This window comes from Mastigoproctus giganteus, chromosome 4 (assembly GCF_048544385.1).
Source record: "Mastigoproctus giganteus isolate SK-2022 chromosome 4, ASM4854438v1, whole genome shotgun sequence".
NCBI classification, from domain to species: Eukaryota; Metazoa; Arthropoda; class Arachnida; order Uropygi; family Thelyphonidae; genus Mastigoproctus; species Mastigoproctus giganteus.
Window position 1 is genome coordinate 33,081,193 of NC_143578.1, and position 24,077 is coordinate 33,105,269.

The 24,077-nt window shown below is 40.8% G+C and overlaps 2 protein-coding genes and 4 pseudogenes across 2 annotated transcripts; 3 read left to right on the top strand and 3 right to left on the bottom strand.

Moving 5' to 3' along the window:
• Positions 1 to 235: 235 nt before the first annotated feature.
• On the bottom strand, positions 236 to 793 carry LOC150086598 (alpha-crystallin A chain pseudogene; annotated as a pseudogene).
• A 908-nt stretch (positions 794 to 1,701) lies between these two features.
• On the top strand, positions 1,702 to 2,259 carry LOC150086599 (alpha-crystallin A chain-like). The gene has a single exon (XM_090372198.1). The coding sequence runs from the start codon at positions 1,702 to 1,704 to the stop codon at positions 2,257 to 2,259; it is 558 nt and encodes a 185-aa protein (XP_090228324.1).
• Positions 2,260 to 10,679: 8,420 nt separating this feature from the next.
• Positions 10,680 to 11,243, bottom strand: LOC150086600 (alpha-crystallin A chain pseudogene; annotated as a pseudogene).
• A 954-nt stretch (positions 11,244 to 12,197) lies between these two features.
• On the top strand, positions 12,198 to 12,902 carry LOC150086601 (uncharacterized). Its single transcript, XM_090372199.1, has one exon. The coding sequence runs from the start codon at positions 12,198 to 12,200 to the stop codon at positions 12,900 to 12,902; it is 705 nt and encodes a 234-aa protein (XP_090228325.1).
• Positions 12,903 to 14,679: 1,777 nt separating this feature from the next.
• On the bottom strand, positions 14,680 to 15,436 carry LOC150086602 (protein lethal(2)essential for life pseudogene; annotated as a pseudogene).
• Positions 15,437 to 21,957: 6,521 nt separating this feature from the next.
• LOC150086603 (protein lethal(2)essential for life pseudogene) lies at positions 21,958 to 22,712 on the top strand (annotated as a pseudogene).
• Positions 22,713 to 24,077: the final 1,365 nt, after the last annotated feature.

A 24,077-nucleotide genomic window follows, 5' to 3' on the forward strand; every position in this document is an offset into this window, starting at 1 on the left:
AACACTTCTATGATTAATTTAAAAACACACAAAGTACAAACATTTAAAGACAAACAATTTATTCTCGGATAGCTAAATATGTACAGTGTTCATCCATCTCGAATAGATGGTAGGAGAGACATCACAACAACTATTCATAACACTTAAGGCTTATAATAATAATTTATCGTACTCGAGTTGTATAAACAGCAAAAATAATTCGAATCTTTAAGAAATCTTCAGTCCTACGTTCGCACTATTCTATCTTCTTTTCTTTCTGTTGTTCTTCTTGTGTTTGTCCTGAAGTAACCAAAGGAGTTTCCGTCATCATTATAGGAACAACCCTCTCGTTAGTCTTCGCGGGTTCGAGTGCTTTTTTGGGGACCTGAATGGTGAGCACCCCTTCGCTGCTAAGTGAGGAGGTCACAGCTTCGGGTTCAGCCTCGGCGGGCAGCGTAAAACGACGAGTGAACTGTCGAGAAATGTAGCCGTGTGGATCCTCTTTCTCCTCGTGCTTGGCGTCAATCACCACACAGTTGTCGACAGTCCTGACGGATACTTCGTCGGGGGAAAAGTGGCTCACGTCCACCATCACCTGGAACTTGTCGGGGTCATTTTTAACCGCAGAAACAGCCCTGCCTTCTTGAAAGCTGACCTGTCTTCTTGGTCTTAATCGAAACCGACAGTAAGAAAGAGGCGACACCAACTCTTCGGGTAGTGTGCCGATGCCGAATAAACGATGGACGGGACCAGATGGGAGATCCCAGCAGTTACGATCCAAGAGCGAATCGGCCAAACTCTGCCACAACGCCATCAGTAAGTAGTTGACGAAAAGTTAAACTGCACGAACTCGTAGGAAACACCGATCACTTTCTGTACGACCTGTTGACGAACTTCCATTCCGTCTCCGCTGTTTATATACAGCAATTCCGCGTCTAGAACTTTCCACGTGACACAACAGAGGAATGTTCTCGATTGGCCGTTATGTGCCAACGACGCGTGCCAGTAAACGACTAGAATTTTCTAGCACTCTGAGTTGACGTCACACTGAGAGTACAAAGTACTCTCAGTATGACGTCAACCGTCTGAATTCTAATCTTTTCATTTATTATTTGTTAGCGAAGGCATAAATTTGTGGGGGGGGAGAGGGAACGGGGAGAGAAGTGAGTAGGCTGCAGAGCGAGAGAGAGAGAGAATGTGTTAATGCTAAAAATATTTCGTTATTGTCTGCGTTTTACAAAGCAGTAGGCAATGGAATTATTTGTGGTATCCCTCTCTTGATACAGGATCCAATTGATTATTGAAAAACACTGCGACAGAAATCTCAGCAGAAGTGTAAAAACTTGGAGTAAAAATAAACAAACTCAAGCAAGGGGGTATACAGGAAGATGCATTTTATTTCTTTATTTATTTATTTCTTCTACGCTTTTAAATTCGTAATCAGTTGAGTTGACAAATAGAGGAGAGACATCGGCGTGTCACGCTAAAAGGTGTTGCGAAACAAGGCCATGTAGAGGTCGCTGCAATCGATTGCTAGCCACGAGCTTCTAGTACATTCGCCCTGGATGATGTTCCAGAAGTCTCCACTTCTTGCTACGGTTGAAGTTTGTAGAAACGGGCGTCGGATATATAACGGGTGCCGATTGGGAGATGAACATTCGAGTGGTTATTGTGTCCAGCAACTCCTGATTATTTCAAGAACCTCCAGTACCTCAGTCCATGATGGTGTTGTCGTTCAGCGTGGAGCCAGTGTTAGTCCGTCGGGGTTGTTGGGATTTCGGGGACCTCGCTTCTCATCTGCTTAGCCAAAGTGTTTTGGAGGACGAATCTCTTCCTTCTCAATGTCTGCGTCTCCCTATACGTCCAAAAAGACTGTCGAATAGTCGTGGAAAGTGGGATTCGTCGTGTGTGAAGAGTGATGTCGACAATTTCCGGATGTCGTTGGATGTTGCGGACTTTTCATCGGACGAAATCTCAGTGAAGGTCGTCGACGATTGTGTGGTGGTTCACGCGAAGCACGAGGGGGAAGACGGAGAACATGGTTTCGTACGTAGACAGTTCACCCGCCGTTGCGCTTTACCGCCGGAAGTTGACCCCGAGACCGTTTCCTCTTCCCTAAATCAGGATGGGGTTTTGACTGTGGAGGCCCCCAAGAAAAAAGCTGAACCTCCAAAGGAGAACGAAAGGGTGGTGCCCATAGTGATGCAGGAAACTCCTCTTTTAGTGACATCTGAAGAAGTGCAGGAAGAAAGTAAGGCAGAATATAGACAGAATGTGTGATTGAACTTCCTGTTTGTGTTACGTTTTTTGTACATTTTGTTTCTTTATGTGTTGATGCTAAACGCCGTTTTGATATTTTATAATAAAGTCATTTTCTTTTCATTTCGTGTTTGTGTTCTTTCTTGTGCCAGGGTTAACTTTCAGTATTAGTTTTAATAATTAAAATTATGCACTATACCGATGTAGAAAATATTATTTCAGCGTATAGCCTCTCCCAAGGTTCTAAATTATTCTAATAACTAACCGCTAGCATTTTTTTTTTTTTTTAAGTTCTAGCCACTGATAATTTGATTTGATTTCGGTTTTATTGGCGCAAAAAGAACTAAGGTTATACTGCGCCAGGAAACGATTAAAATATCATCAAAGATAAATTCTGGTAACGTTTAAAAAGTTTGTCGTTGTGACACGTTGTCAATATGCTTTAAAATATGCTTTAAAGTTAAAACGGCGTCGCAAGACTCGCACATTGGAGGTTCATCCGCCCTCAGCAGAAAACAATGTGTCAGATGACTGTGTCCTATGCGGAGTCGAGCAAGAACAACTTCCTCGCTCCGATTCCTGCGCAGACTAGACTGCCATGTTTCTATTACAAGCTTATTCTGGTATAATTTATTTGTTCTCTCTCTGTATGCCATAGTTCTTGCCATTGGGAATATATCTTGTTGCGTATTATTTGCCTGTAGTCTGTATAGGGGACTGACAGGCAACGATTATTGGTGGGTGTTGCTGATTTGGCTGCAGTGTCAGCCAAATCATTTCCCTTTATCCCAATGTGGCTAGGAATCCAGCAGAAGCGGATATCAAACTTGCATTCATGAAGAGAATGTATCTTCTGCTGAACCCGACAGAAAACTGGATGAGAGTTGTGTCTCAGAGATAATAAAGCCTGTAATACACTCAAAGAGTCAGAATATATTATTGAACTTTGGCATTGACAAGTTCGAATGTGATCCAAGGCTAGCTCTATAGCATACATCTCTGCAGTGTATATGCCGGATTCAGGAGGAATCTGCTGAGATATTATAGTGTCCGGAGACACAACAGCAGATCCTACGCACGATCTCGGTGTGCAGAATAGAGCTGCTGGTAGACAGATGATGAGGTCTCAGACTTTACCCATTTCTTAAGGGAAAAGTCGCACGATGGGGTATGAGCACGCCAGGGTGGAAGAGTTTCTTTTGGTGTTTGTGCAACCTTGTCTACCATGATGTTAAACTCTCTGATTAGCTCTTAGACACGAATACCAAAAGGTCGGTTGGCAGTCTGACGGGTATTGTACAAGTTTTCTCAACGTGGCTCAAAAACGGATGTCCACGTAGGATGGTCTGGCAGGGATTTCAACTTTAAAGCATAGTTTAAAGACAACTGCTTCCGTCGAAGGGATAACGATGGATCGTTTGCTTCGACGTAAAAGCTCTGGACAGGAGATGTTCGAAAAGCTCCAGTAGCCATACGGATAGCCTGATGGTGGACAGGGTCCAGCCATCGAAGGACACTATCTCTAGCTGAGGAGTATACCTGGGCCCCGTAGTCTAATTTGGATCGTACAAGTGCACGGTAAATACGTAGTAGGGTGCACCTGTCTGCTCCCCAACGCGTGGAGGAGAGAGAACGAAGAATATTTAGTCCCTTCGTGCATTTTGTACGAAGTTGACGAATATGTTCTAGAAAGGTCAACTTTTTATCAAACACAAGTCCCAAGAATTTTGTGTCTGACACTACTGGAATAGCATTTTGTCCGAGCCTTAATTCAGGTTCAGGATGAATTACGCTTACGACAAAAGTGTGCGCAAACGGTCTTCTCCGGCGAGAACCTGAAGCCATTTGCAAGTGCCCAGGAATTAAGGCGATTGATGGCTTGTTGCAGTTGTCTTTCAATAACCCTCATGTTGCATGACTGACAAAATATGCTAAAGTCATCAACGTAGAGGGCACTGTTTACAGTTGGAGGAAGTTGTTCAGTGATGGAATTTATTTTGATGGCAAAAAGCGTGACACTTAAAACTGATCCTTGTGGTACTCCCTCCTCTTGGCAGAAGGGACGAGAGAGTGAGGATCCCACACGAACTTGGAAAAATCGATTGGCTAAAAAGTTTTTTATAAAAATGGGGAGTTGCCCTCTAAGACCAAGGCTATGCAAATCTTTTAAAATGCCAAATCTCCAAGTTGTGTCATACGCCTTCTCCATGTCAAAGAACACTGACACCAAGTGTTCGTGTTTTAGGAAAGCATCCCAGATGGATGTTTCCAGTCTAATTAAATGATCAAGAGTTGATCTGTTTTTTCGGAAGCCGCACTGGATGCTGGAGAGAAGATCATTCGATTCTAAATATCACATTAATCGAAAATTAACCATACTCTCCAGGATTTTGCACAGGCAGCTAGTCAGAGCTATAGGACGGGAATTAGTAGGGAGTTTAGGATCCTTTCCTAGCTTCGCAAATGCAAGCACAAATGCCATGCGCCAGGAATCCGGAAATTGCTGTTTTATATAGATTCTGTTATACAGAACAAGCAGGCGATCCATAGATACAGGTGACAGATGTTTAAGCATTTCATAATGGATGCCATCTGGTCCAACAGCACTTGCCTTGGAATGATAGAGAGCTCTTTTTAGTTCCTGCAGAGTGAAAGGCAGGTTGTAGGGAAAAAAACCTTTCTGTGTGAAATTTAGTGCCTCTTTTTCTTTTTTATGTTTCAGGACCAGAAACTCTGGGGAATAGGATGATATAACAGAGATGTTTGAAAATGTTTCCCCAAGGGCATTGGCTATTGCAGTGGGCTCTACAATAGCGCATCCATTATAGTCTAGGATCGATGAAGGGTGGGATGTATATTTTCCCTTCATTTTTCGGATTTTATCCCAGACTACCTTAGAGTTGGTAGACTGGTTAATAGATGATGTAAAACGGATCCATGATTCCCTTTGACTCTGACGGCAAATGTAGCGTGCTTTGGCTCGTGCACGCTTGAAGGCTATTAGATTAATAGTGGTAGGATATCGGCGGAATATCCCCCACGCTTTGTTTTGAGCCTTTTTTGCTGCTGTGCATTGTGGATTCCATCATGGCTTGGGAAAAGGTGGAAACCGGGCAGATGTTTTCGGTATGGTATTGGCAGCTGCTTGGATGATATTTTCTGTAATTTACGTTACTGCATCATTGATAGGCTCCTGACTAACGGTACTGAAGATAAAACTTGCCTGATGTTGGAAGGCAGTCCAGTCAGCCTGATCAGTCTTCCAACGTGGTAACCTGAAAGGAAGACAGGGTCTCCCACTGTGTAACGAGGTTATCACAGGGAAGTGATCAATTCCGTATGGGTTCTCCTCCACTTCCCAAGTGAGTGAAGGGAGTAGAGAAGGGGAGCAGATAGAGAGATCAATGGCAGAAAACGTACGGGTAGGCATGTGGAAGAAAGTGTTTGGAAGGGAAATGTCATTGTCTTTTAGCATACGCCCTACGACTCGTCCCCTTCTATTGATGTTAGCACTACCACACAGGGTGTTATGTCCATTAAAATCCCTGAAAAGTAAGAAAGGGGGAGGCAACTGCGTTATAAGATCATTAAGGTCTTCCTGGGAGATGTCAGTCCCAGGTGGCAAATAAATTGAACAGACAGTTAACAGAAATCCCACTGTAAGGCGAATTGCAACAGCCTCTATGCTAGTTGTAATTAGCAAGGGCTGCACTGGGGTCTGGTTGCCCACAAGGATAGCCACTCCTCCATGAGAAAAACCATCCGCAATTCTGTCCTTACGAAAAAGTGTTATATTATGCATGGTAGGGTTATCATTTGCCTTTAGATAAGTCTCCTGCAAGCAAAAGCAAACTGGCTCGTGCTTTTGCAGGAGGGCCTTGATGTCATCAGTGTTTCGCCGGAATCCACGACAATTCCATTGTAGGAATTTAGCCATTATTTTGGCTTGGTGGGTCCGTCAGGCGGCTTCCGAGGTGCTGAGGGCTTACTTTTGTCAGTCTTGGATTTATCTTTTTTGGGATAGAATGGACGCTGTCCCGTGTCCATTTCTTCCTCCGCAAAGAGTTCCAAGACTGATTCATCTCGTACCTCCTTAGTCTCTACATCCATTGTTTCTGGTGTTACGGGTGGCTCTTCCGAACTTTTTTGCTTTTCTTTACCACTTTGTTTTGGTAGTGGTGGAGGACTAGGAGGTACGGATATAGGAGTAGCAGCTGACTGCGTTTTTTTGGTGGGCTTTTGTGAGCTTAATAAATAGCGTGCAATCGGCGTGAATGACTCTCTTGGTGGTACAGTCATCTCTGTTTGTGTAGTGCACTTCGCAGAAACCTTCTGAGCATAGGAAGGCTTCCCGCTATTTATTGGTTGTATGCGTTTTCTAGCCTCTGGGTAGGAGATGTTTAGCTCCGTCTTTAATTTTTGTATCTCCTTTTCGTCCTTCCACCGCTGGCATGCTCGAGAGTATGCAGGGTGCTCTCCTTGGCAGTTAATACAATTAGGCTTAGGAGCTAGACATTCCTTGCTCTCGTGATCTTTAGCACCACATCGAGCACAGGAAGGGTTACCACTACAAGCTGTTTGTGAGTGGCCGTGCTTTTGACATTTAAAACACCTCAGTGGGTTTGGAACGAAAATCCTCACTGGGCAGTTTAAGTACCCTGCCTTGATGGAACTTGGAGGCCGTGGGGTGTTGAATGTTAGGATGAGAACTCGGGTAGGGACGAGATTCCTATCCTTACGCATGGATATTCGCTTGACAGCTGTTACTCCTTGTTCTTTTAATTCAGAGCAGATCTCTTCTTCAGAAACGTGAAGAAGATCCTACTCTGAAATGACACCTCGTGAAGAGTTCAAAGTTTTGTGGGGTGTTACACTGATCGGTATTCCCCCTATGGATGTCGCATTAAGGATTCTTTCTGCTTGCTTTGTACTTGAAGCTTCGATTAAAAGATCGCCAGAACGCAGCCGTTTTACGGATTTTGGTGATTCTGCCAACCCTTCTAATCCTTTCTGGATAAAGAAGGGTGACATCTTCCCAATTGATTGCTCTCCGGTAGAATGAAGAATGAGGAAAAGCGGTGTTATAGATGGTATTTTTTCCTCAGTTCTGGCTCTTTTTGCAGAATTGCTCTCACTCTCATCTGATCGATTAGGTAGGGGCCTTGTTGGGGCTCCAGAAGAAATTGGATTTAAATTACTCATATGAGTAAAGAGAAAGTGTCTGATGCCTAAGTACCTCACCCACCACGGAGCCCTACGAGGGGACGCCCACTCGTGAACTAGCAGGTACTGCGTACACGAATGGGACGCCGAGTTCGCTTAGGAGCACCATACCCACGTTACCAATAAGTCTTTATCCCGTCCCAGGACCATAGGGAGGGAGACTTATTGGAACGCAGTTGACCCTACAGTAAAATACCACCCGCCGATTGATCCCAGTCGGGCCGGTCCGGGACTTCCCGTCTTGTCGAAGCAGGGGCCAAAGTGGTGTATTAAGGCTGGGCCCCTCAACCACCAGGATCCCCCTTTCCGAAATCCACGGGTCGCGGCGCAGGGCTGCACACGCCGGATTCCAAAGATGTAACCCTGGAACCAAGGTATGGGCGTTAGATCCCAGCGATGCTAGTCTGGAAGTCCAGCAGCGTCACTGGGAGGTCCCCTCACCACATACAGGTGCCCACGTCGAGGGGTCTAGCCACTGAAATCCCAGGAAAGTAGGTGGCAGGACCCGCCAGAGTACTATATTGTTAATACCCAGCCAGCCTCCCCGTGGCGAGGTATGGTAACGTCGGGTCCCATTAGGGGCCCGGCGGCTAACAGGCCGGATGAACAAAGGGCAGAACATGCTACATACCACATGACCCATATACTTTTAAATCCCCTGGCTTGTTCGATGCACAAGATGGGAGAAATCCCAGGAGCCATTAGATCCAAATATAATCTAAACATCATTGCTGACCAGGTACACCCTTTCATGGCAAGTCTTCCCCTCTGGAGATGACGTCCTTCAGCAGGATAATGCGCCATGCCACACCGCCCGGATTGTTCGAGACTGGTTCGCAGACCAGTCTCGAAGTCGGAAGTTGGAGACCTGGCCTCTAACTTCCCCAGACATCAATCCCATCGAGCATCTGTGGCTTGTGTTGGAACAGCAACTCCGATCTGCGGCGTCTCAACGACAGATCTTACAAGAGTTCAAGGATCTGCTGGTTACATGTTGGTACCACATACCACAAGACACATTTAGAAATCTTGTAGCGTCCATGCCTCGCCGGGTACGAGCTGTTTTTTTTTTTTGTTTGTTTGTTGTTGGTGCATCGGCTTCTGTGGCCATAATGCACCTCCCAAAGTTTTTGTCTTTTACTCTGATCCAAGCCCGAGTCGGGATTCGAACCCGCGACCTTTGGGTTGCTAGTCAGACACTTTACCCACCTGGCTAGCCCGGTCGGCACGAGCTGTTTTGGCTGCACTTGGAGAACCAACATCATATTAGGTAGGTGGTCATAATGGTTTGGCTCATCGGTGTAGTTCGAGTTTGGGAAATATATTTTCATCACATTTCTACAGTAGATATAAATTGAGAACCTCCTTGACTGCTGACTATACCTTTGTCCATACGATATCTTACAAACTGGAAGAAAAAGGACATAACTCCAATCATTCTACAGAAGCTCCACGTGATGTTCACTTTTGAAAATTGAAAAAAATCATCAGTTTACACGGATAGATGAAAATCGAACAACTCAGTATCGGGCATACCTTTCTCTACACAAAGATCTGCTTTTAGGAGAAGATCCTGTGCCCTGTCAACTCCAACACAGAGTGAGGCACATTCTGATTGATTGTCCAGCATATTCAGTCGTATGTATCACCTCCTTCTGATCATTAGTAAACTCGTAAGCTCCTCTGACTCTCTTCCATATACTTTTGTTTTAAGAAGGCATGATCGATGGAATCAAAAGCCTTTGGTAGATCGATGTAAATGGCATCAACCACGCTCCCCGTATCTAGCTCAGAAGAGACACGTTGGCAAAACATTGAAGTTGTCAACACCCGTCCCAAGGTCGAAACCCATGTACATTTTCCGATAATATAGAGTTAATAAAGTAGGACAGTGTCTTCTGAATAATAGAGTCAAAGATGCCATTAAGCAAAGTTATGGGGCGTTAGTTTGCAACCACATTTTTGGATGTTTTTTTGTGTATGGGAGTAATAAATGTCCTTTTAAAATGAGAGGGATAAACTGCTTCTTGAATTGATTTATTAAAAATGTAGCGTAATATAGGGATTAGAGGAAATTAACATTTTATGCAGATTATTAAGGGGATTAGATCAGATCCCAGTACGTAATACCTGCATAGTACTCGATGGTAACAGTTTTTTCTCCCAGAAACTCGGAGTTTTCGTCCAGCAAAGAAAATCAACCTCAGAGCACACAACATACAGGAAAAATTTATAAGTTTAGTCGCTGATGCTCCTGAAACCCAACAACAACTATCTGTCCTGTTGGAATTTTTCATGCAGTGGTTGGAGTTGGTAAGATCTTTAGTTAATTAATGTCAACCAAATACAGTACTAGTGTTTTGTAGTCTGACGGTATAAAACCCGTCGTTACCTCTTCCTCAATATTAATATTAGGAGTATATAAAGTGAAGCAACTGGTCCCCTCGGGTGAGTTCTTTAACCTGTTGTTAATGAGTTAATGAATAGCTTTCTGGTACTTCTCTCAGACGTTTTGCGATTGAGTCCATGATTTGTATGAAAGATGTCAGAAAGTAAATTTTGCTTTAATCCATTGAGGACCATCAATATTTTTTATATAAGATGTGAATAGGAATTCGGAGAAGCTATGATTAGAACAATCTATAAAAGACCATAAATGTCCTATGGGGAGAATAGCTTTTTATTAAAGACATTTTTCCTCTTGCTTCTTAAGTAAAGACCCACCACTGTATTTACCATTATATTAAACTGATCAAAGATCTGTTTATTATTATATGCCGGAAGTTCTGGACATCATCTAGAACTAATTGTAGTTCCCTTTGTGTGGTTAAACCAGCTGGGTTGTAGTTTCCGTATTTGGTGATCCAGTAGGCAAATCTTCTTGCAGGGAACCTTCGATTTGTTAATATTTTCATTCAGATCAGAACTGTAGAAGCAATCCTTAAAATGAAAACATACTAAGTTATACTAAGTTACCAACACTTATTCCACTTAAGATTAATTCAAAAATACAAAGTACAAACACTTAAAAACAAACAATTTATTCTCGGTTAGCTGATTATGTACAGCGTTGATCCATCTCCACAAGATGTCAGGACAGACATCACAACAACTATTCATAACACTTAAGGCTTATAATAATAATTTATCGTACTCGAGTTGTATAAACAGTGGAAAATAATTCGAGTCCTCAAGAGATTTTCAGTCCTACATTCTCACTATTCTCTCTTCTTTTCTTCCTGTTGTTCTTCTTCTTGTGTTTCTCCTGAAATAACCGAGGGAGTTTCTGTTATCGTTATAGGAACAACCCTCTCGTTAGTCTTTGGGGGTTCGAGTGCCTTCTTAGGGGCCTGAATAGTCAGCACTCCGTCGCTGCTAAGTGAGGAGGTCACAGTCTCAGGTTCGGCCTCGGGGGGCAGCGTATAACGGCGAGTGAACCGTCGAGAAATGTAGCCGTGTTGATCCTCTTTCTCCTCGTGCTTGGCGTCAATCACCACACAGTTGTCGACAGTCCTGACGGATACTTCTTCGGGGGAAAAGTGGCTCACGTCCACCATCACCTGGAACTTGTCGGGGTCATTCTTCACCTCAGAAACACCATTTTGAAAGCTGACTTGTCTTCTTGGCCTTAATCGAAACCGACAGTAAGAAAGAGGCGACACCAACTCTTCCGGTAGCGTGCTGATGCCGAATAAGCGATGAACGGGACGAGGAGGGAGGTCCCACAAATCCCAGCAGTTACGACCCAAAAGCGAATCGACCAAACTCTGCGACAAAGCCATCAGTAAGTAGTTGACGAAAACTTAAACTTCACGAAATCGTAGGAAACGCTTATCACTTTCTGTATGACCTGTTGACGAACTTCCATTCCCGTCTTCGCTTTTTATATAAAGCGATCCCGTGTCTCGAACCTTCCACGTGACCAACAGAAGAATGTTCTCGATCGGCTGTCACTTGGCAACGGCGCATGCCTGTAAATGAGCACAGAAGTTTCTAGAAATGTCTGCAGCGCCATCTGATTTCGAATAACAGTACTCTCGGAATGACGTCAACCCTCTGAGTTCAAATCTCTTTATTTATTATTTGTTAGCAAAGGCATAATATTTGTAGGGGACGAACAGGAAGAGAAGTGGGTAGCCTGCTGAGAGAGAGAGAGAGAGAGAGAGAAACCCCATCAGACCACTTACTCAAAACCAATTTTGAAATTACGTCACAATCGGTTCTCTATTGAGAAGTTTCGAGACATTTCCAGTAAAATCTATATCTTTATTTGACTTCCTTTGTCATTACTCAGTGTGAACCTCATGTTTTTATATATCCGTGTGCTCACTTTGAATTTGTTTATTGGATTGTCTGCAATTCATTTTTGCTTTAAATTCTTCTCTAAACAACATGGGAAGCTCCATTATTATTGTGTGAGTGAATTAAAACAGATTCATAATCTCCATACTTCATACACGACCCAACTGATTAATGAAAAACACTGCGATAGAAAAATTCAATATCTCAGCAGAAGTGTAAAAATAAACAAACAACTCAAAAAAGGGGGTATGCGGGAAGATGTTTTACTTCTTTATTCGTAATAATCTACACTTTTAAATTCGTAATCAGTTGAGTTGATAAATAGAGGAGAGACATCGGGGGTGTCACGCCAAAAGGTTCTACGAAACAAGGCCATGTAGAGGTCGCTGCAATCGATTGCTAGCCACGAGCTTCTAGTACATTCGCCCTGGATGATGTTCCAGAAGTTTCCACTTCTTGCTACGATCGAAGTTTCTAGAAACGAGCGTCGGATATATAACGGGTGCCGATTGGGAGATGAACAGTTCTGGTGGCTATTGTGTCCAGCAACTACTGATTATTTCAAGACTCAAGAACCTTCAGTACCTCAGTCCACGATGGTGTTGTCGTTCAGTGTGGAGCCAGTGTTAGTCCGTCGGGGTTGTTGGGATTTCGGAGACCTCGCTTCTCATCTGCTTAGCCAAAGTGTTTTGGAGGACGAACCTCTTCCTTCTCAATGTCTGCGTCTCCGCATACGGCCAAAAAGACTGTCCAATAATCGTGAAAACCGGGATTCGTCGTGTGTGAAGAGTGATGTCGACAATTTCCGGATGTCGTTGGATGTTCCGGACTTTTCACCGGACGAAATCTCAGTGAAGGTCGTCGACGATTGTGTGGTGGTTCACGCGAAGCACGAGGGGGAAGACAGAGAACATGGTTTCGTACGTAGACAGTTCACCCGCCGTTGCGCTTTACCGCCGGAAGTTGACCCCGAGACCGTTTCCTCTTCCCTAAATCAGGATGGGGTTTTGACTGTGGAGGCCCCCAAGAAAAAAGCTGAGTCCCCGAAGGAGAACGAAAGGGTGGTTCCCATAGTGATGCGGGAAACTCCTCTTTTAGTGACATCTGAAGAAGTGCAGGAAGAAAGTAAGGCAGAATAGACAGAATGTGTGATTGAACTTCCTGTTTGTGTTACGTTTTTTTTGTACATTTTGTTTCTTTTTGTTGATGGTAAACGACGTTTTTATATTTTATAATAAAGTCATTTTCTTTCTATTTCGTGTTTATTTGATTCATTGTAGAATGGTTAACTTCCAGTATTAGTTTTAATAATTAAAATTTTTATTATAAGTTATAAGTAGTAAACCAAAATTTGAAACTCTTTGGTCCATTTAATGATTGGTTCGACTGTCTTCGTTCTGCCTATAATAACCTGATTCAAAATGTCAGCCATTTGTGCAGATACACTAATTTTTGAACTCATGAACTTCGTGTTACTATGTACTCGATTCCTGGTTCAAATGATGGATTCGTCTTTATTGAAGCAAAAATTGAACTGAAATAATGGTTAAATAATTCATAATAGATTCAATAAACGTAGTTCTGTGGTATTAATAGCATTAAATTTTCTTTCACCTTAGAACAGAATGTCGAGTTTTAAAGATGGAGATTGTGTCATATTCACCCTAAAAAAACGTGGGTAAACATTAAGGATTGGGTAACTTAGGAAAGAAATGCTTAAAGAAGATGCAAGTTTTTTCTTTTTCAGTTCAAACGTTTTTTCTTCCGTTTTTTTAAATATATAAGAGTTATCTAACTCACCCAAACACTTTCTCGACATTTCACAAATACACGTGGTCTCCGTTCTGATCTCAATGGTGTCAATTTCCACACTTACAATTTGCAAAAACCTCATACTTTTTCTGTCTGAATCCCAGTTATCGAATTGATACAACCTCTGCTCATCTCAGTTCTCCGAGTTATTCGCTGCCGAGTTATTCGCTGTATGATTCCTTTGGCTTCAAAGGTGGTACTTGTGCATATGTCAATTCTAATATTCCCTGTCAGGGACTTAGTGATTTGGAATCTCCGATCTTCTCTGGCTTAAAATCTCTTTAGCACATTCTGTCAAATTCATCTATTGCCTCTGTCCTTCTTCTAAATCCACTAATCACTTAGAACTCTTTGACTTCCTGTCTTTGAAACTTTGACTTTCTCCGCTCAAAGTTTCCTAACAGTGAGGTAACTTTCCTTCATTGTTTTAATGTCCACAAATCCAGCTGGCTTTCATTTTCTAATCACACGGACCCTGTTGGTCTAGATGTTGAAGCTTTTGCAATTACTAATGACCTCGCACAAATCGTTCATTTACCTATAGGAATACCACACAGTCCTAACCACACAGCAAACACTCTTCATCTTTTTCTTCCCTTATAAGTACACAAAAAAAACAATTTATTTTCAAGTAACCGAAGACCACTAATTTATTCGTGTAAAAATATATGTACTGAAATCAGCCCCAGATTATTAGTATTTATTTTTCGTTTAAAAACTATTTTTTAATCTTTTTTCTTATTTTTAATAGTTTTTTCTATGGCAGTATTTTATTTTCCCTGTTTCAAAAAAATTGAATTCGGAACATCAACAAGCACATTTCTAAGCCATTAATGAGTTAACAACAGGAGAAACCACTAAGACACTTCTGTTGTCTTCTCTAATGCTCCATGACTGATAGAAGATATTTTCTATTTGTTTTACAATTAAAATAAAAGCACAAAAATTCACAGGTTTAAAAACACAATTTATTTTTCTATTAAAGTAATTCTCTACAATCACATATCTTTCAATATTCAATACATTCAATTAAAAATAAAATCAGTAAAGAAATATTTAAAAAATATCACAAGTTTCTTAGAGATGATCATTCTTACATTCGCTCTATTCTGTTTTCTTTTCTGCTCGATGTTGCGTTTCTTCGGAAGTAACCGAAGGAGTTTCCGTCATCGTTATAGGAACAACCCTCTCGTTATGCTTTGGGGGTTCCAGGGCCTTCTTAGGGGCCTGAATCGTGAGCACCCCGTCGCTGCTAAGTGAGGAGGTCACAGTCTCGGGTTCGGTCTCTGGGGGCAACATATAACGACGAGTGAACTCTCGAGAAATGTAGCCGTGTTGATCCTCTTTCTCCTCGTGCTTGGCGTGAATCACTACACAGTTGTCGACAGTCTTCACAGACACTTCCTCCGGGGAAAAATGGCTCACGTTCAACGTCAACTGGAACTTGTCGGGGTCATTCCTCACTCGAGAAACACCCCTGCCTTCTGGAACACTGACCTGGCGTCTTGGCCTTAATCGAAACCCGCAGTAAGAAAGCGGGGACACCAACTCTTCCGGTAGCACTGCAAGGCCGAAATGCTGATCAATGAGAGTGGGAGGGAAGTCCCACGCGTCCCACCAGTTACGGCCCAACAACGAAGCGACCAAACTCTGCGACAACGCCATTAGTGAGTGATTGACAAAAACCTGAACTTCACAGAAGGGTCGAAAACGCTGATCACTTTCTGTACGACCTGTTTAAGGAGTTCCATTCCATCTCACAATCTCGCCGTTTATATAAAGCGATCACGTGTCTAGAACATTCCGCATGATGTCAAAGGAGAATGTTCGAGAATCGCTCTCTTGGCAACCGTGCGTAATCGACTAGAACTTTCTAGTACACTCTGCAGCGCCCTCTGATCTGTACAAATCGTATTATCGCAATGACGTCACAAGATAAGTTCTATCACACTATCGTTGCCTTTAGGATGCAAATGCTACAAACTACTTCCAAAAATGGTATTAATAAAAATAAATAAATATTCTTTTTATACTCGAACACAGCCACTTATGTGCAACGGAATTTTCAAGATGGAGACGTACATTTCAGAATTTTTCGACCATTTCTTCCAGGGCATCGACCCTGGAAACATTACTTTTAGGCTAATTAAAATTCAATTTTAATTAGCCTAAAAATTACCTGGATACTGACACCCGAATTTATAATTCTATGATTCAAATCTTCAATGCAAAGTCACTGTGAGAAACAGGCTGCAAAGTATCTGATCTGAGCTGGCCATTAATATTCAAAGCACTTTTTTTTATTAAAAAATAAATAAATAAAAGTAATAGAATATTTGAAGTCATAACAGAAACTATTTTGTTGGATACAACTAAAAACGTAAACATTGAATTTGCAAAACATACAATACATGCAATTTATAAGTACTATGTACCTACTTTTTAACACCTCGTTAGCTTAGTTTCCTTGGCGCTAATTGTTAACCACATTGTTAACAACACGATCATCTCATATTTATTGAAAGTTGTGGCTCAGTTCTGCATCCACCTAAGTCACCCGAAGTGATCAAACTTCCCAGTTGTTTGGGACTGTCCCAGTTGGGCTTAGTGTCTCCCGATTGACATTAACTAAAATATATCGCTTTGATAAAGTATACTTAAGCGCCTGAAATCCAAACAGGTAAATGCTGCCCCTCACTACTTGAAAACGCTCCAGAAATATTTCTATTTTTCCGCCCTTGACAGATGGCACCCAGAATTCAGTGCCATCTGTCAGGAAAAGCCATATTAACAAGGCCCTGACTGTCAATAACTTTTTTAAGGATAAATTTATAGATTAAAGATTTTAAGCGCGGATCAGCTGTTGGTTAGGTAGCACCATTATACAAGTAGTGTAGATTAGTGTGTTAATAATTATGATGATGCTCGCTTTGCTCGCCCACCACCGAGCACGTTTTTCTACGTAAAATGTAGAGGTATACGGAATAAGTGAAATCTCTTCTATATAAAAGACACCTGTTGAAACGCACTGGTCGATATCTAATCAGGAAATGATCTATGTAATTATTTACCTGTGCATTTGTAGTGCACGGCATTCTCAAGGTCGAATAAATATCACTGTAAACTCCAGAACGGTGTACACCCTCCAACATGGCCGCAAGCAAAACAGTGATTGACAAACTGCGACTCCCATATGTCGACAAACGGACAGGAACAAAGCAGTGATTGGCAGATGCCACTGCTTTCCTGCCCACTGTCCTCTTAGGTTGATATACCTAGGGTGTTTTTCCCAACATTTGCTGCTGTTTTTAAATCGGAAACTCGTTTTTCCATTTTAAAACAGCGGAATGGAGGGATAAACACCCTACCTAAGCTAAGCCCCGCCCTCTTAGACGACACAAATCAATCAGAAAAGGGAGTTGCCTTCACCTGTCAATTATCGCAATCTTCCTCGCTTTCATCGAAGTACCTGCTGGTGTATATTTTTTTTTAACATATAATATACACAACATTCGCCCAGTTAAAGTGTATAACAGAGCAAAGGTTGTACAAAACATAAAAATAAAGGGCAGACTAATATACTTTGTACAATGAAAGTTAATTCAAACGGGAAAAGTCCAATTCACAAAAATAAAAAAGATATTCATGACGTCAAGTCCAGCGCTATGTAAACTCGCAGAAAGCAGGTTGCTGCAGGAGACATCATCACACACACACACGAATAATGAGGACATCTTTAGCCCAGAACTCATCCGTCAATCGGTCGACCTACTCCAAATAGTTCTGTGAAATTGTTTCTTGTTCATAGCCATATCCAAGTCAAACTTGTTCATGATTGCCAATGTTCTTTTGAAGAAGGAGTTCCTGGATATCTCTAATCTGGAGTTACCGATGTGGAATGTAGTCTTCTGTCTAGTAGCCACCACTGGAGCGTGAAGGTCAATATGGCACAAAAGATCCGGCAGGTAGGTTGAACCAGCGAAGATGTGGTACAACAGTTTTAAATCAAGAACAGTTCGCCGAGTTTCCAGAGATTGAAGCTTGAAGTAGGAACAGAGATTCCGGTAGAAGATGCTGTGGTAAAACATGGGGTTACGTCTGGATAAATTTATCCGTAGTGGATAAATTTCATCTGGAGCGATTCTATTTGCTGTATCAAGTATGCATAGTGTGGGTTCCATATAGGAGAAGCAAACTCCACTATAGGGAATATAGTTGTCTTAAATAGGAGCACAGAGAACTGAGGATCTTGAAATCTATACGTCTGCCGTTTAATGAAGCCAATTCGTTTTTTCGCTTGGTTTAATATATTCCTAACATGTTTATCAAACCCACATGTAGCGGTAAAAGTAACTCCCAGATCTTTAACTTCGTCAACTCTGGAAATCGGCATCTCCTTGATGTAATATTCATTAACTAAAGTCTTAGTTTTCCTCGTCTTAGTTTTCCTATACGTGAATATAGTTTCACATCATCGGCAAACATTAGTGTCTTGATACCACCTCTCTCAACAAATTGCGGCAGATAATTATCCTGGACTTCAGCCATCACTATGTAATTATATACCTGCGTTTGCATAGGTCACTTAGGAAAAGGCCTTTTGCTTTGGGTTCCCTAATGCATGAGGAATATTGTTGCATCCCAAAGAGCAGGACTAAAATATTTAACTGAAATATTTACAGACATACAATATTCATTAATATACAAAATAAGTTACAATGGAACATCAAATGTTAGAAAGTGAATCAGGTGCACGAAGTTGGTGAACGTTATGGAGGCAGTTGTCAATAATTAATTGCATTTGTAGTGACGTAATTGCCTCGCCCTCGTCTCCCATTGGCTGGAATAAATATCACTATGAGGAAATCGATTTCAATGTATAGAGAGATAATAACATTCATGAATATACATTTTTGTTAGTAACATATACATAGTTGTAAATATTAAATAATAAAAAAAATATACATATATTACTACAAGTACCCCCCGAAGTTTAAATTCTTCCTCCCCAGGTGCATGTACTCGAAGTTTATATTCAAGTTCACATTTTTTAAGGGAAAAGATTTAATGGCTTTCTATATAATCTAATTGAAATATTTATTATTAATTTAATATATAAATAAATAAATTAATTAATTAATAATAAATTAAGAGGACGTCTTCAGTAGTCCTCTACATTAAAATTATATATACTCTTGCATCATATGTAATATTAGTTACATAGCCTTATACTGTATTTGTGGAAAGAAAGATTATGAAACTTCTGAAGAAGTTTCTTACCACAAATAGAGGCAAGACGTCATCATGACGTCATTACTACAGACGTCATCATGACTGTAAATAATATAAACTGTATGTTTTTTGTAGTAAGAGAACGAAGTATTTATTACTATTTATTCTTTACTTTTTATTATTTATTACTATTTATTCTTTACTTTTTATTATTTATTACTATTTATTCTTTACTTTTTATTATTTATTACTATTTATTCTTTACTTTTTATTATTTATTACTATTTATTCTTTACTTTTTATTCAAATACCGAAGACTGTAATTTATTCACATAAACAGCAGTTGTGAATTACGCATGCGCACATATTTCAAGTAATAAATATGTACAGAAATCACCTCCTGATTTTTGTTTTTAATATTTTAGCGTTTATTTTTTGTTTTTGGTTATTAAAAATTGTTTTAACATTTATCATAAGTTGCTTAGATTTTATTACTCTTACATTCATTCTGTTCCACATGACGTAAAAGGAGACTGTTCGTGATTGGCTGTCTCTTGGCAACCAAGCGTATATCTGAAATCGACTAGAACGTTCTACTACGTTCTGCAGCGCCCTCTATTAGATTAGATTAGATTTGTGATATTATCACAATGATGTCACAAGATGAGTTTTATCACACACTCTGGCGTTGCATTTATGATGCAAATTATACAAATGTTACAAACTACTTCCAAAAATGGTTTTAATAGAAATAAATAATAAATATTCTGTTTATACTCGAACTTATGTGCAACAGAATTTTCAAGATGGAGACTTACATATCAGAATTTTTCGACCACTTTTTCCAGGACATCGAGAGATGTAAAGGATTATAGAAATCAATTTAATTATTTATAATAATAAAAGGTTGGAATAATGGATGTTAAATATTGATATAAGGAAACAGTTTTAATTCTGTTTGCAGAGTGTGAATGTTTGGGAACTGAAAATAAATATTACTTTTAGGCCAATTAAAATTCAATTAAGCTTCAGAATGCTCAACATTACTTGGATACTCACCCGAATTTACAATTCTATGATTCAAATCTAGCAAGATCTGTTCAACGGTAGTCATGCTCAATGCAAAGTCACTGTGAGAAACAGGCTGCAAAGCTGGCGATTATGTGTCCACCGCATTCATCCCAAATCCAATTATCAAACCATGCATCAGTGCAATGGAAAAGCTTTGTTAGACCCTCAACAACGAAGTTTAATCCTATGCCGTAACAGAAAAGTAATGATTATTGTTTTCTTTATTATTATTATTGCTCTTATATTATTTCTCCCTGATTGAGGGTTCCACCTTGTGACGGCTATTGCTACCAAGTACACAGGGTGGTTGTTGTTATGTCGGGTGTTACTGTTGGTCGAGGAATTCTCCGACTATCCTACAGGTGTTCAGGATTGACTTTCTGAAGTTCTTTGTAGGTCAGTGGTTTTCAACCTTTTTTTAATAACGGCACCCCTAAGTAATTTATTTTATTTTGCGGCACCCCTACTCAATTTCAATTTTCTGTCTATTAGATCCGATTCTCTCTCTTTCTCTCTCTGTTGTGCGGGATTGTCCTATCTGTTATTATGGCGCGGTCCCAGTACAGTACAGCTTGTGGGTTGAGGTCTTTAGTACTGCCTGGGATTCGTACTTTTAGTACGGTACACTTTCTTCGATCAACTGGTATTTCCTTGCTAGCTCCTGATGTATTAGCCTGGGTACTTGGTCGTGTCTATGAGTGTACTCAGTCTGAGTGATCACCTTGCATACCACCGTAATGTGTTTGATTGTTTCTGGGTCCACGTGGCATCGTCGACATGTGTCATCGAACACTCCGGGCTCCTTGGCGATGTATTTTCTATAGTTCCTGGTGTTCATTACCTGGTCTTGGATGACAAGCATGAATCCTTCAGTCTCGGGGAAGAGCGTCCCGCTCGTGAGCCATGCATTGGAAGCAATTTTATCTATGTGATCTTCATGGAGATCATTGCAGTGTCTGCCATGGAGTGTCTTCTCTGCCCATCTTTCTAGCTTCGTTTGTGCGTCTAGGTTGGGGGGGGACTCCTCGCTTAGATTGCGGGGTATACCGCTTGTATATCTTCCTTATGGGCTGCTGGAGTGCTGCTGTGTGTTTCTGGAAGTACCAGACTCCTTCCTCCCTCTTTCCGGCAATTGTCAGTCTCTCCACGGTAGATTTCGGGTGGTGTTGGCGGCTCTTCGTCATCATTGTCCTTGTCTTTCTCACGATATCCTCCAGCTCGGTGTTAGTCAAATCTATGACACAAAAGGAGTATATTAGCACTGGAACGGAACTGCATAGGTGTTTATGGCTTTAACTGTGTTCCCTCCGTTGTTATTATTATTAGGCATATGGTGGTGCGAGGAAGCCTGAGGCTTATGCTGCACCAGCTAAAAAAAATTTCCCAGTTACCCTGAGAGAGAGAGAGAGAGAGAGAGAGAGAGAGAGAGAGAGAGAGAGAGAGAGAGAGAGAGAGAGAGAGAGAGAGAGAGAAGTAGAAGGGAATCACCAATAAAGAAAAGAATAATGATATCCAGCTTAGGACCCTAGGTATGCCAAGACCATACTCACCAGATGTGTCTCTGTGGTGATTTTTTTTTTTTATGAATACACTTATGAAAACTTAGACCACACTACCCGTATGCATGTCAAGTCCATATATAAGTAGTGTATTTATTGCATTTCTTGTTAGTCATAATTAACCATTAAATTTAGTTATGAGGCATTAAACATTAAATTACTATTTCAATAAATTTAGTTATATTATTTCTTTCCCTCTCTCGATGCACTGTTAAAAGAATTCACTTTTACTGTCGCGTACTTTCCTTCTCTATCTCATAAATTCCATTCGCGTAAGTGGCCATTTTGGAGTATAAACAGAACACTTATTATTTTATTTTAAATTAAAACTATTTTTTGAAATAGTTTTTAACAATTACATCATAAAAAAAAATATATCTTAAGCACCTCGGTGCCTTTCTGTCTGATACTGATTGCTAAACTGTGTGACAGACCTCGTCGGTTAAGGTGATGTCATCATGATAATGCAATTTGTCGAAATCAGAGGGCGCTGCAGAGTGTACTAGAAAGTTCTAGTCGATTACGCACGGTTGCCAAGAGAGGGATTCTCGAACATTCTCCTTTGACATCATGCGGAATGTTCTAGACACGTGATCGCTTTATATAAACGCCGAGATTGTGAGATGGAATGGAACTCCTTAAACAGGTCGTACAGAAAGTGATCAGCGTTTTCGACCCTTCTGTGAAGTTCAAGTTTTTGTCAATCACTCACTAATGGCGTTGTCGCAGAGTTTGGTCGCTTCGTTGTTGGGCCGTAACTGGTGGGACGCGTGGGACTTCCCTCCCACTCTCGTCGATCAGCATTTCGGCCTTGCAGTGCTACCAGAAGACTTGGTGTCCCCGCTTTCTTACTGCGGATTTCGATTAAGGCCAAGACGACAGGTCAGTGTTCCAGAAGGCAGGGGTGTTTCTCGAGTGAGGAATGACCCCAACAAGTTCCAGGTAACGTTGGACGTGAGCCACTTTTCCCCCGACGAAGTGTCTGTGAAGACTGTCGACAACTGTGTAGTGATTCACGCCAAGCACGAGGAGAAAGAGGACCAACACGGCTACATTTCTCGAGAGTTCTCTCGCCGTTATATGTTGCCCCCCGAGACCGAACCCGACACTGTTACTTCCTCACTTAGTAGCGATGGTGTTCTTACTATTCAGGCCCCTAAGAAGGCACTGGAACCCCCGAAGCATAACGAGAGGGTTGTTCCTATAACGATGACAGAAACTCCTTCGGTTAGTTCTGAAGAAACGCAACATCTGACAGAAAAGAAAACAGAATAGAGCGAATGTAAGAGTGTGATCATCTCTAAGAAACTTGTACTTTTTGAATAGTATACGTTAGTTTTTTATTTTTTTCTTGAATATTGAAAGATAGGTAATTATTTTAACTGGAAAATAAATTGTTTGTGTTTTTAAACCTGTGTATTTTTGTGTTTTTATTTTAATTGCAAAACAAATAGAAAATATTTTCAATCAGTCATGCAGCATTAGAGAAAACAATAGAAGTAAGTCTTGGTGGTTTCTCCTGTTTTTAACTCATTAATGGCTTAGAAGTGTGCTTGTTGATGCTCTGAATTCAATTTTCTTGAAACAGGAAGAATCGCACTTATTGATAATAGTTTTGCAAAAATCATCTACATATAAACGGAGTAGTAATCCATCACTGAATTTCATGGCTGTTTTATGTTTATTAAACGGAAATATTTCACTATTAATAAAATATTATAGAACAAATATAAAGAAAATATTTAATAACCAACAATTTTTATAACCAGAACACTAAATTACTAAAAAAATAATAATCAGGGGCTGATTTCAGTCCATATAGTGTTACTTGAAAATCTTCGGTTACTTGAAAATAAATTGTGTTTTTTTGTGTGTTCTTAAACGGAAAGAAAAAGTTGAAGAATGTTTGCTGCGCGGTTAGGACTATGTGGTATTCTGGTAGATAAATGAACGATCTGTGTGAGGTTCAGCATCTCGACCAGCTGGGTCCGTGTGATTGGAAAATGAAAGGGTGTTACTATAGCGTCCGATCTACTGTGTCTATGGGACATTATAGTGGATGCTACAAATATAAATGTGCTGAATGATTTTTGATACAACATTTGCCCTATAGCGGAGGATCAATGATGACAAAAATTAGTATCTTCCTGAAGTTAGAGAATAGAAATCTAAAAATTTTACCGTCATCAATGCTGTTGAAAGATTACCTCAGAGTGTCGTTTTACAGAAGATACGTGAACACCATGTTCTGGGCGTATCCCAAGACGTAGGACCTTGCCATCGACGTAGTAACGTCATGCCAAAGAAAAAAGAAAACGTTACAGAGGTGGAGAATGTTTTAAGGTTGTCCACTCAAAGCGTATCAAATTTCACGTTCTGTCCGGAAAGGCAATGCATTCTCCCATTATAAGGACATGAACAATAAATTACACTGTAATCTGAGTTTGTGCGAAATTTTAGAACTGGTGTTCTTTTTTTTTTTTTTTTACTGGGATACCAATGGACATGGCAGTTACTGTAACAGGAAAGTCTTATCACACTATAACCGACTGGTATAACATGTGCAGAGAAGTATGTGGAGCCACTGTTTCTCACAACGCGCGAGGTAAGATGGTTGATAGAGAGTTTAACCCCATTCAA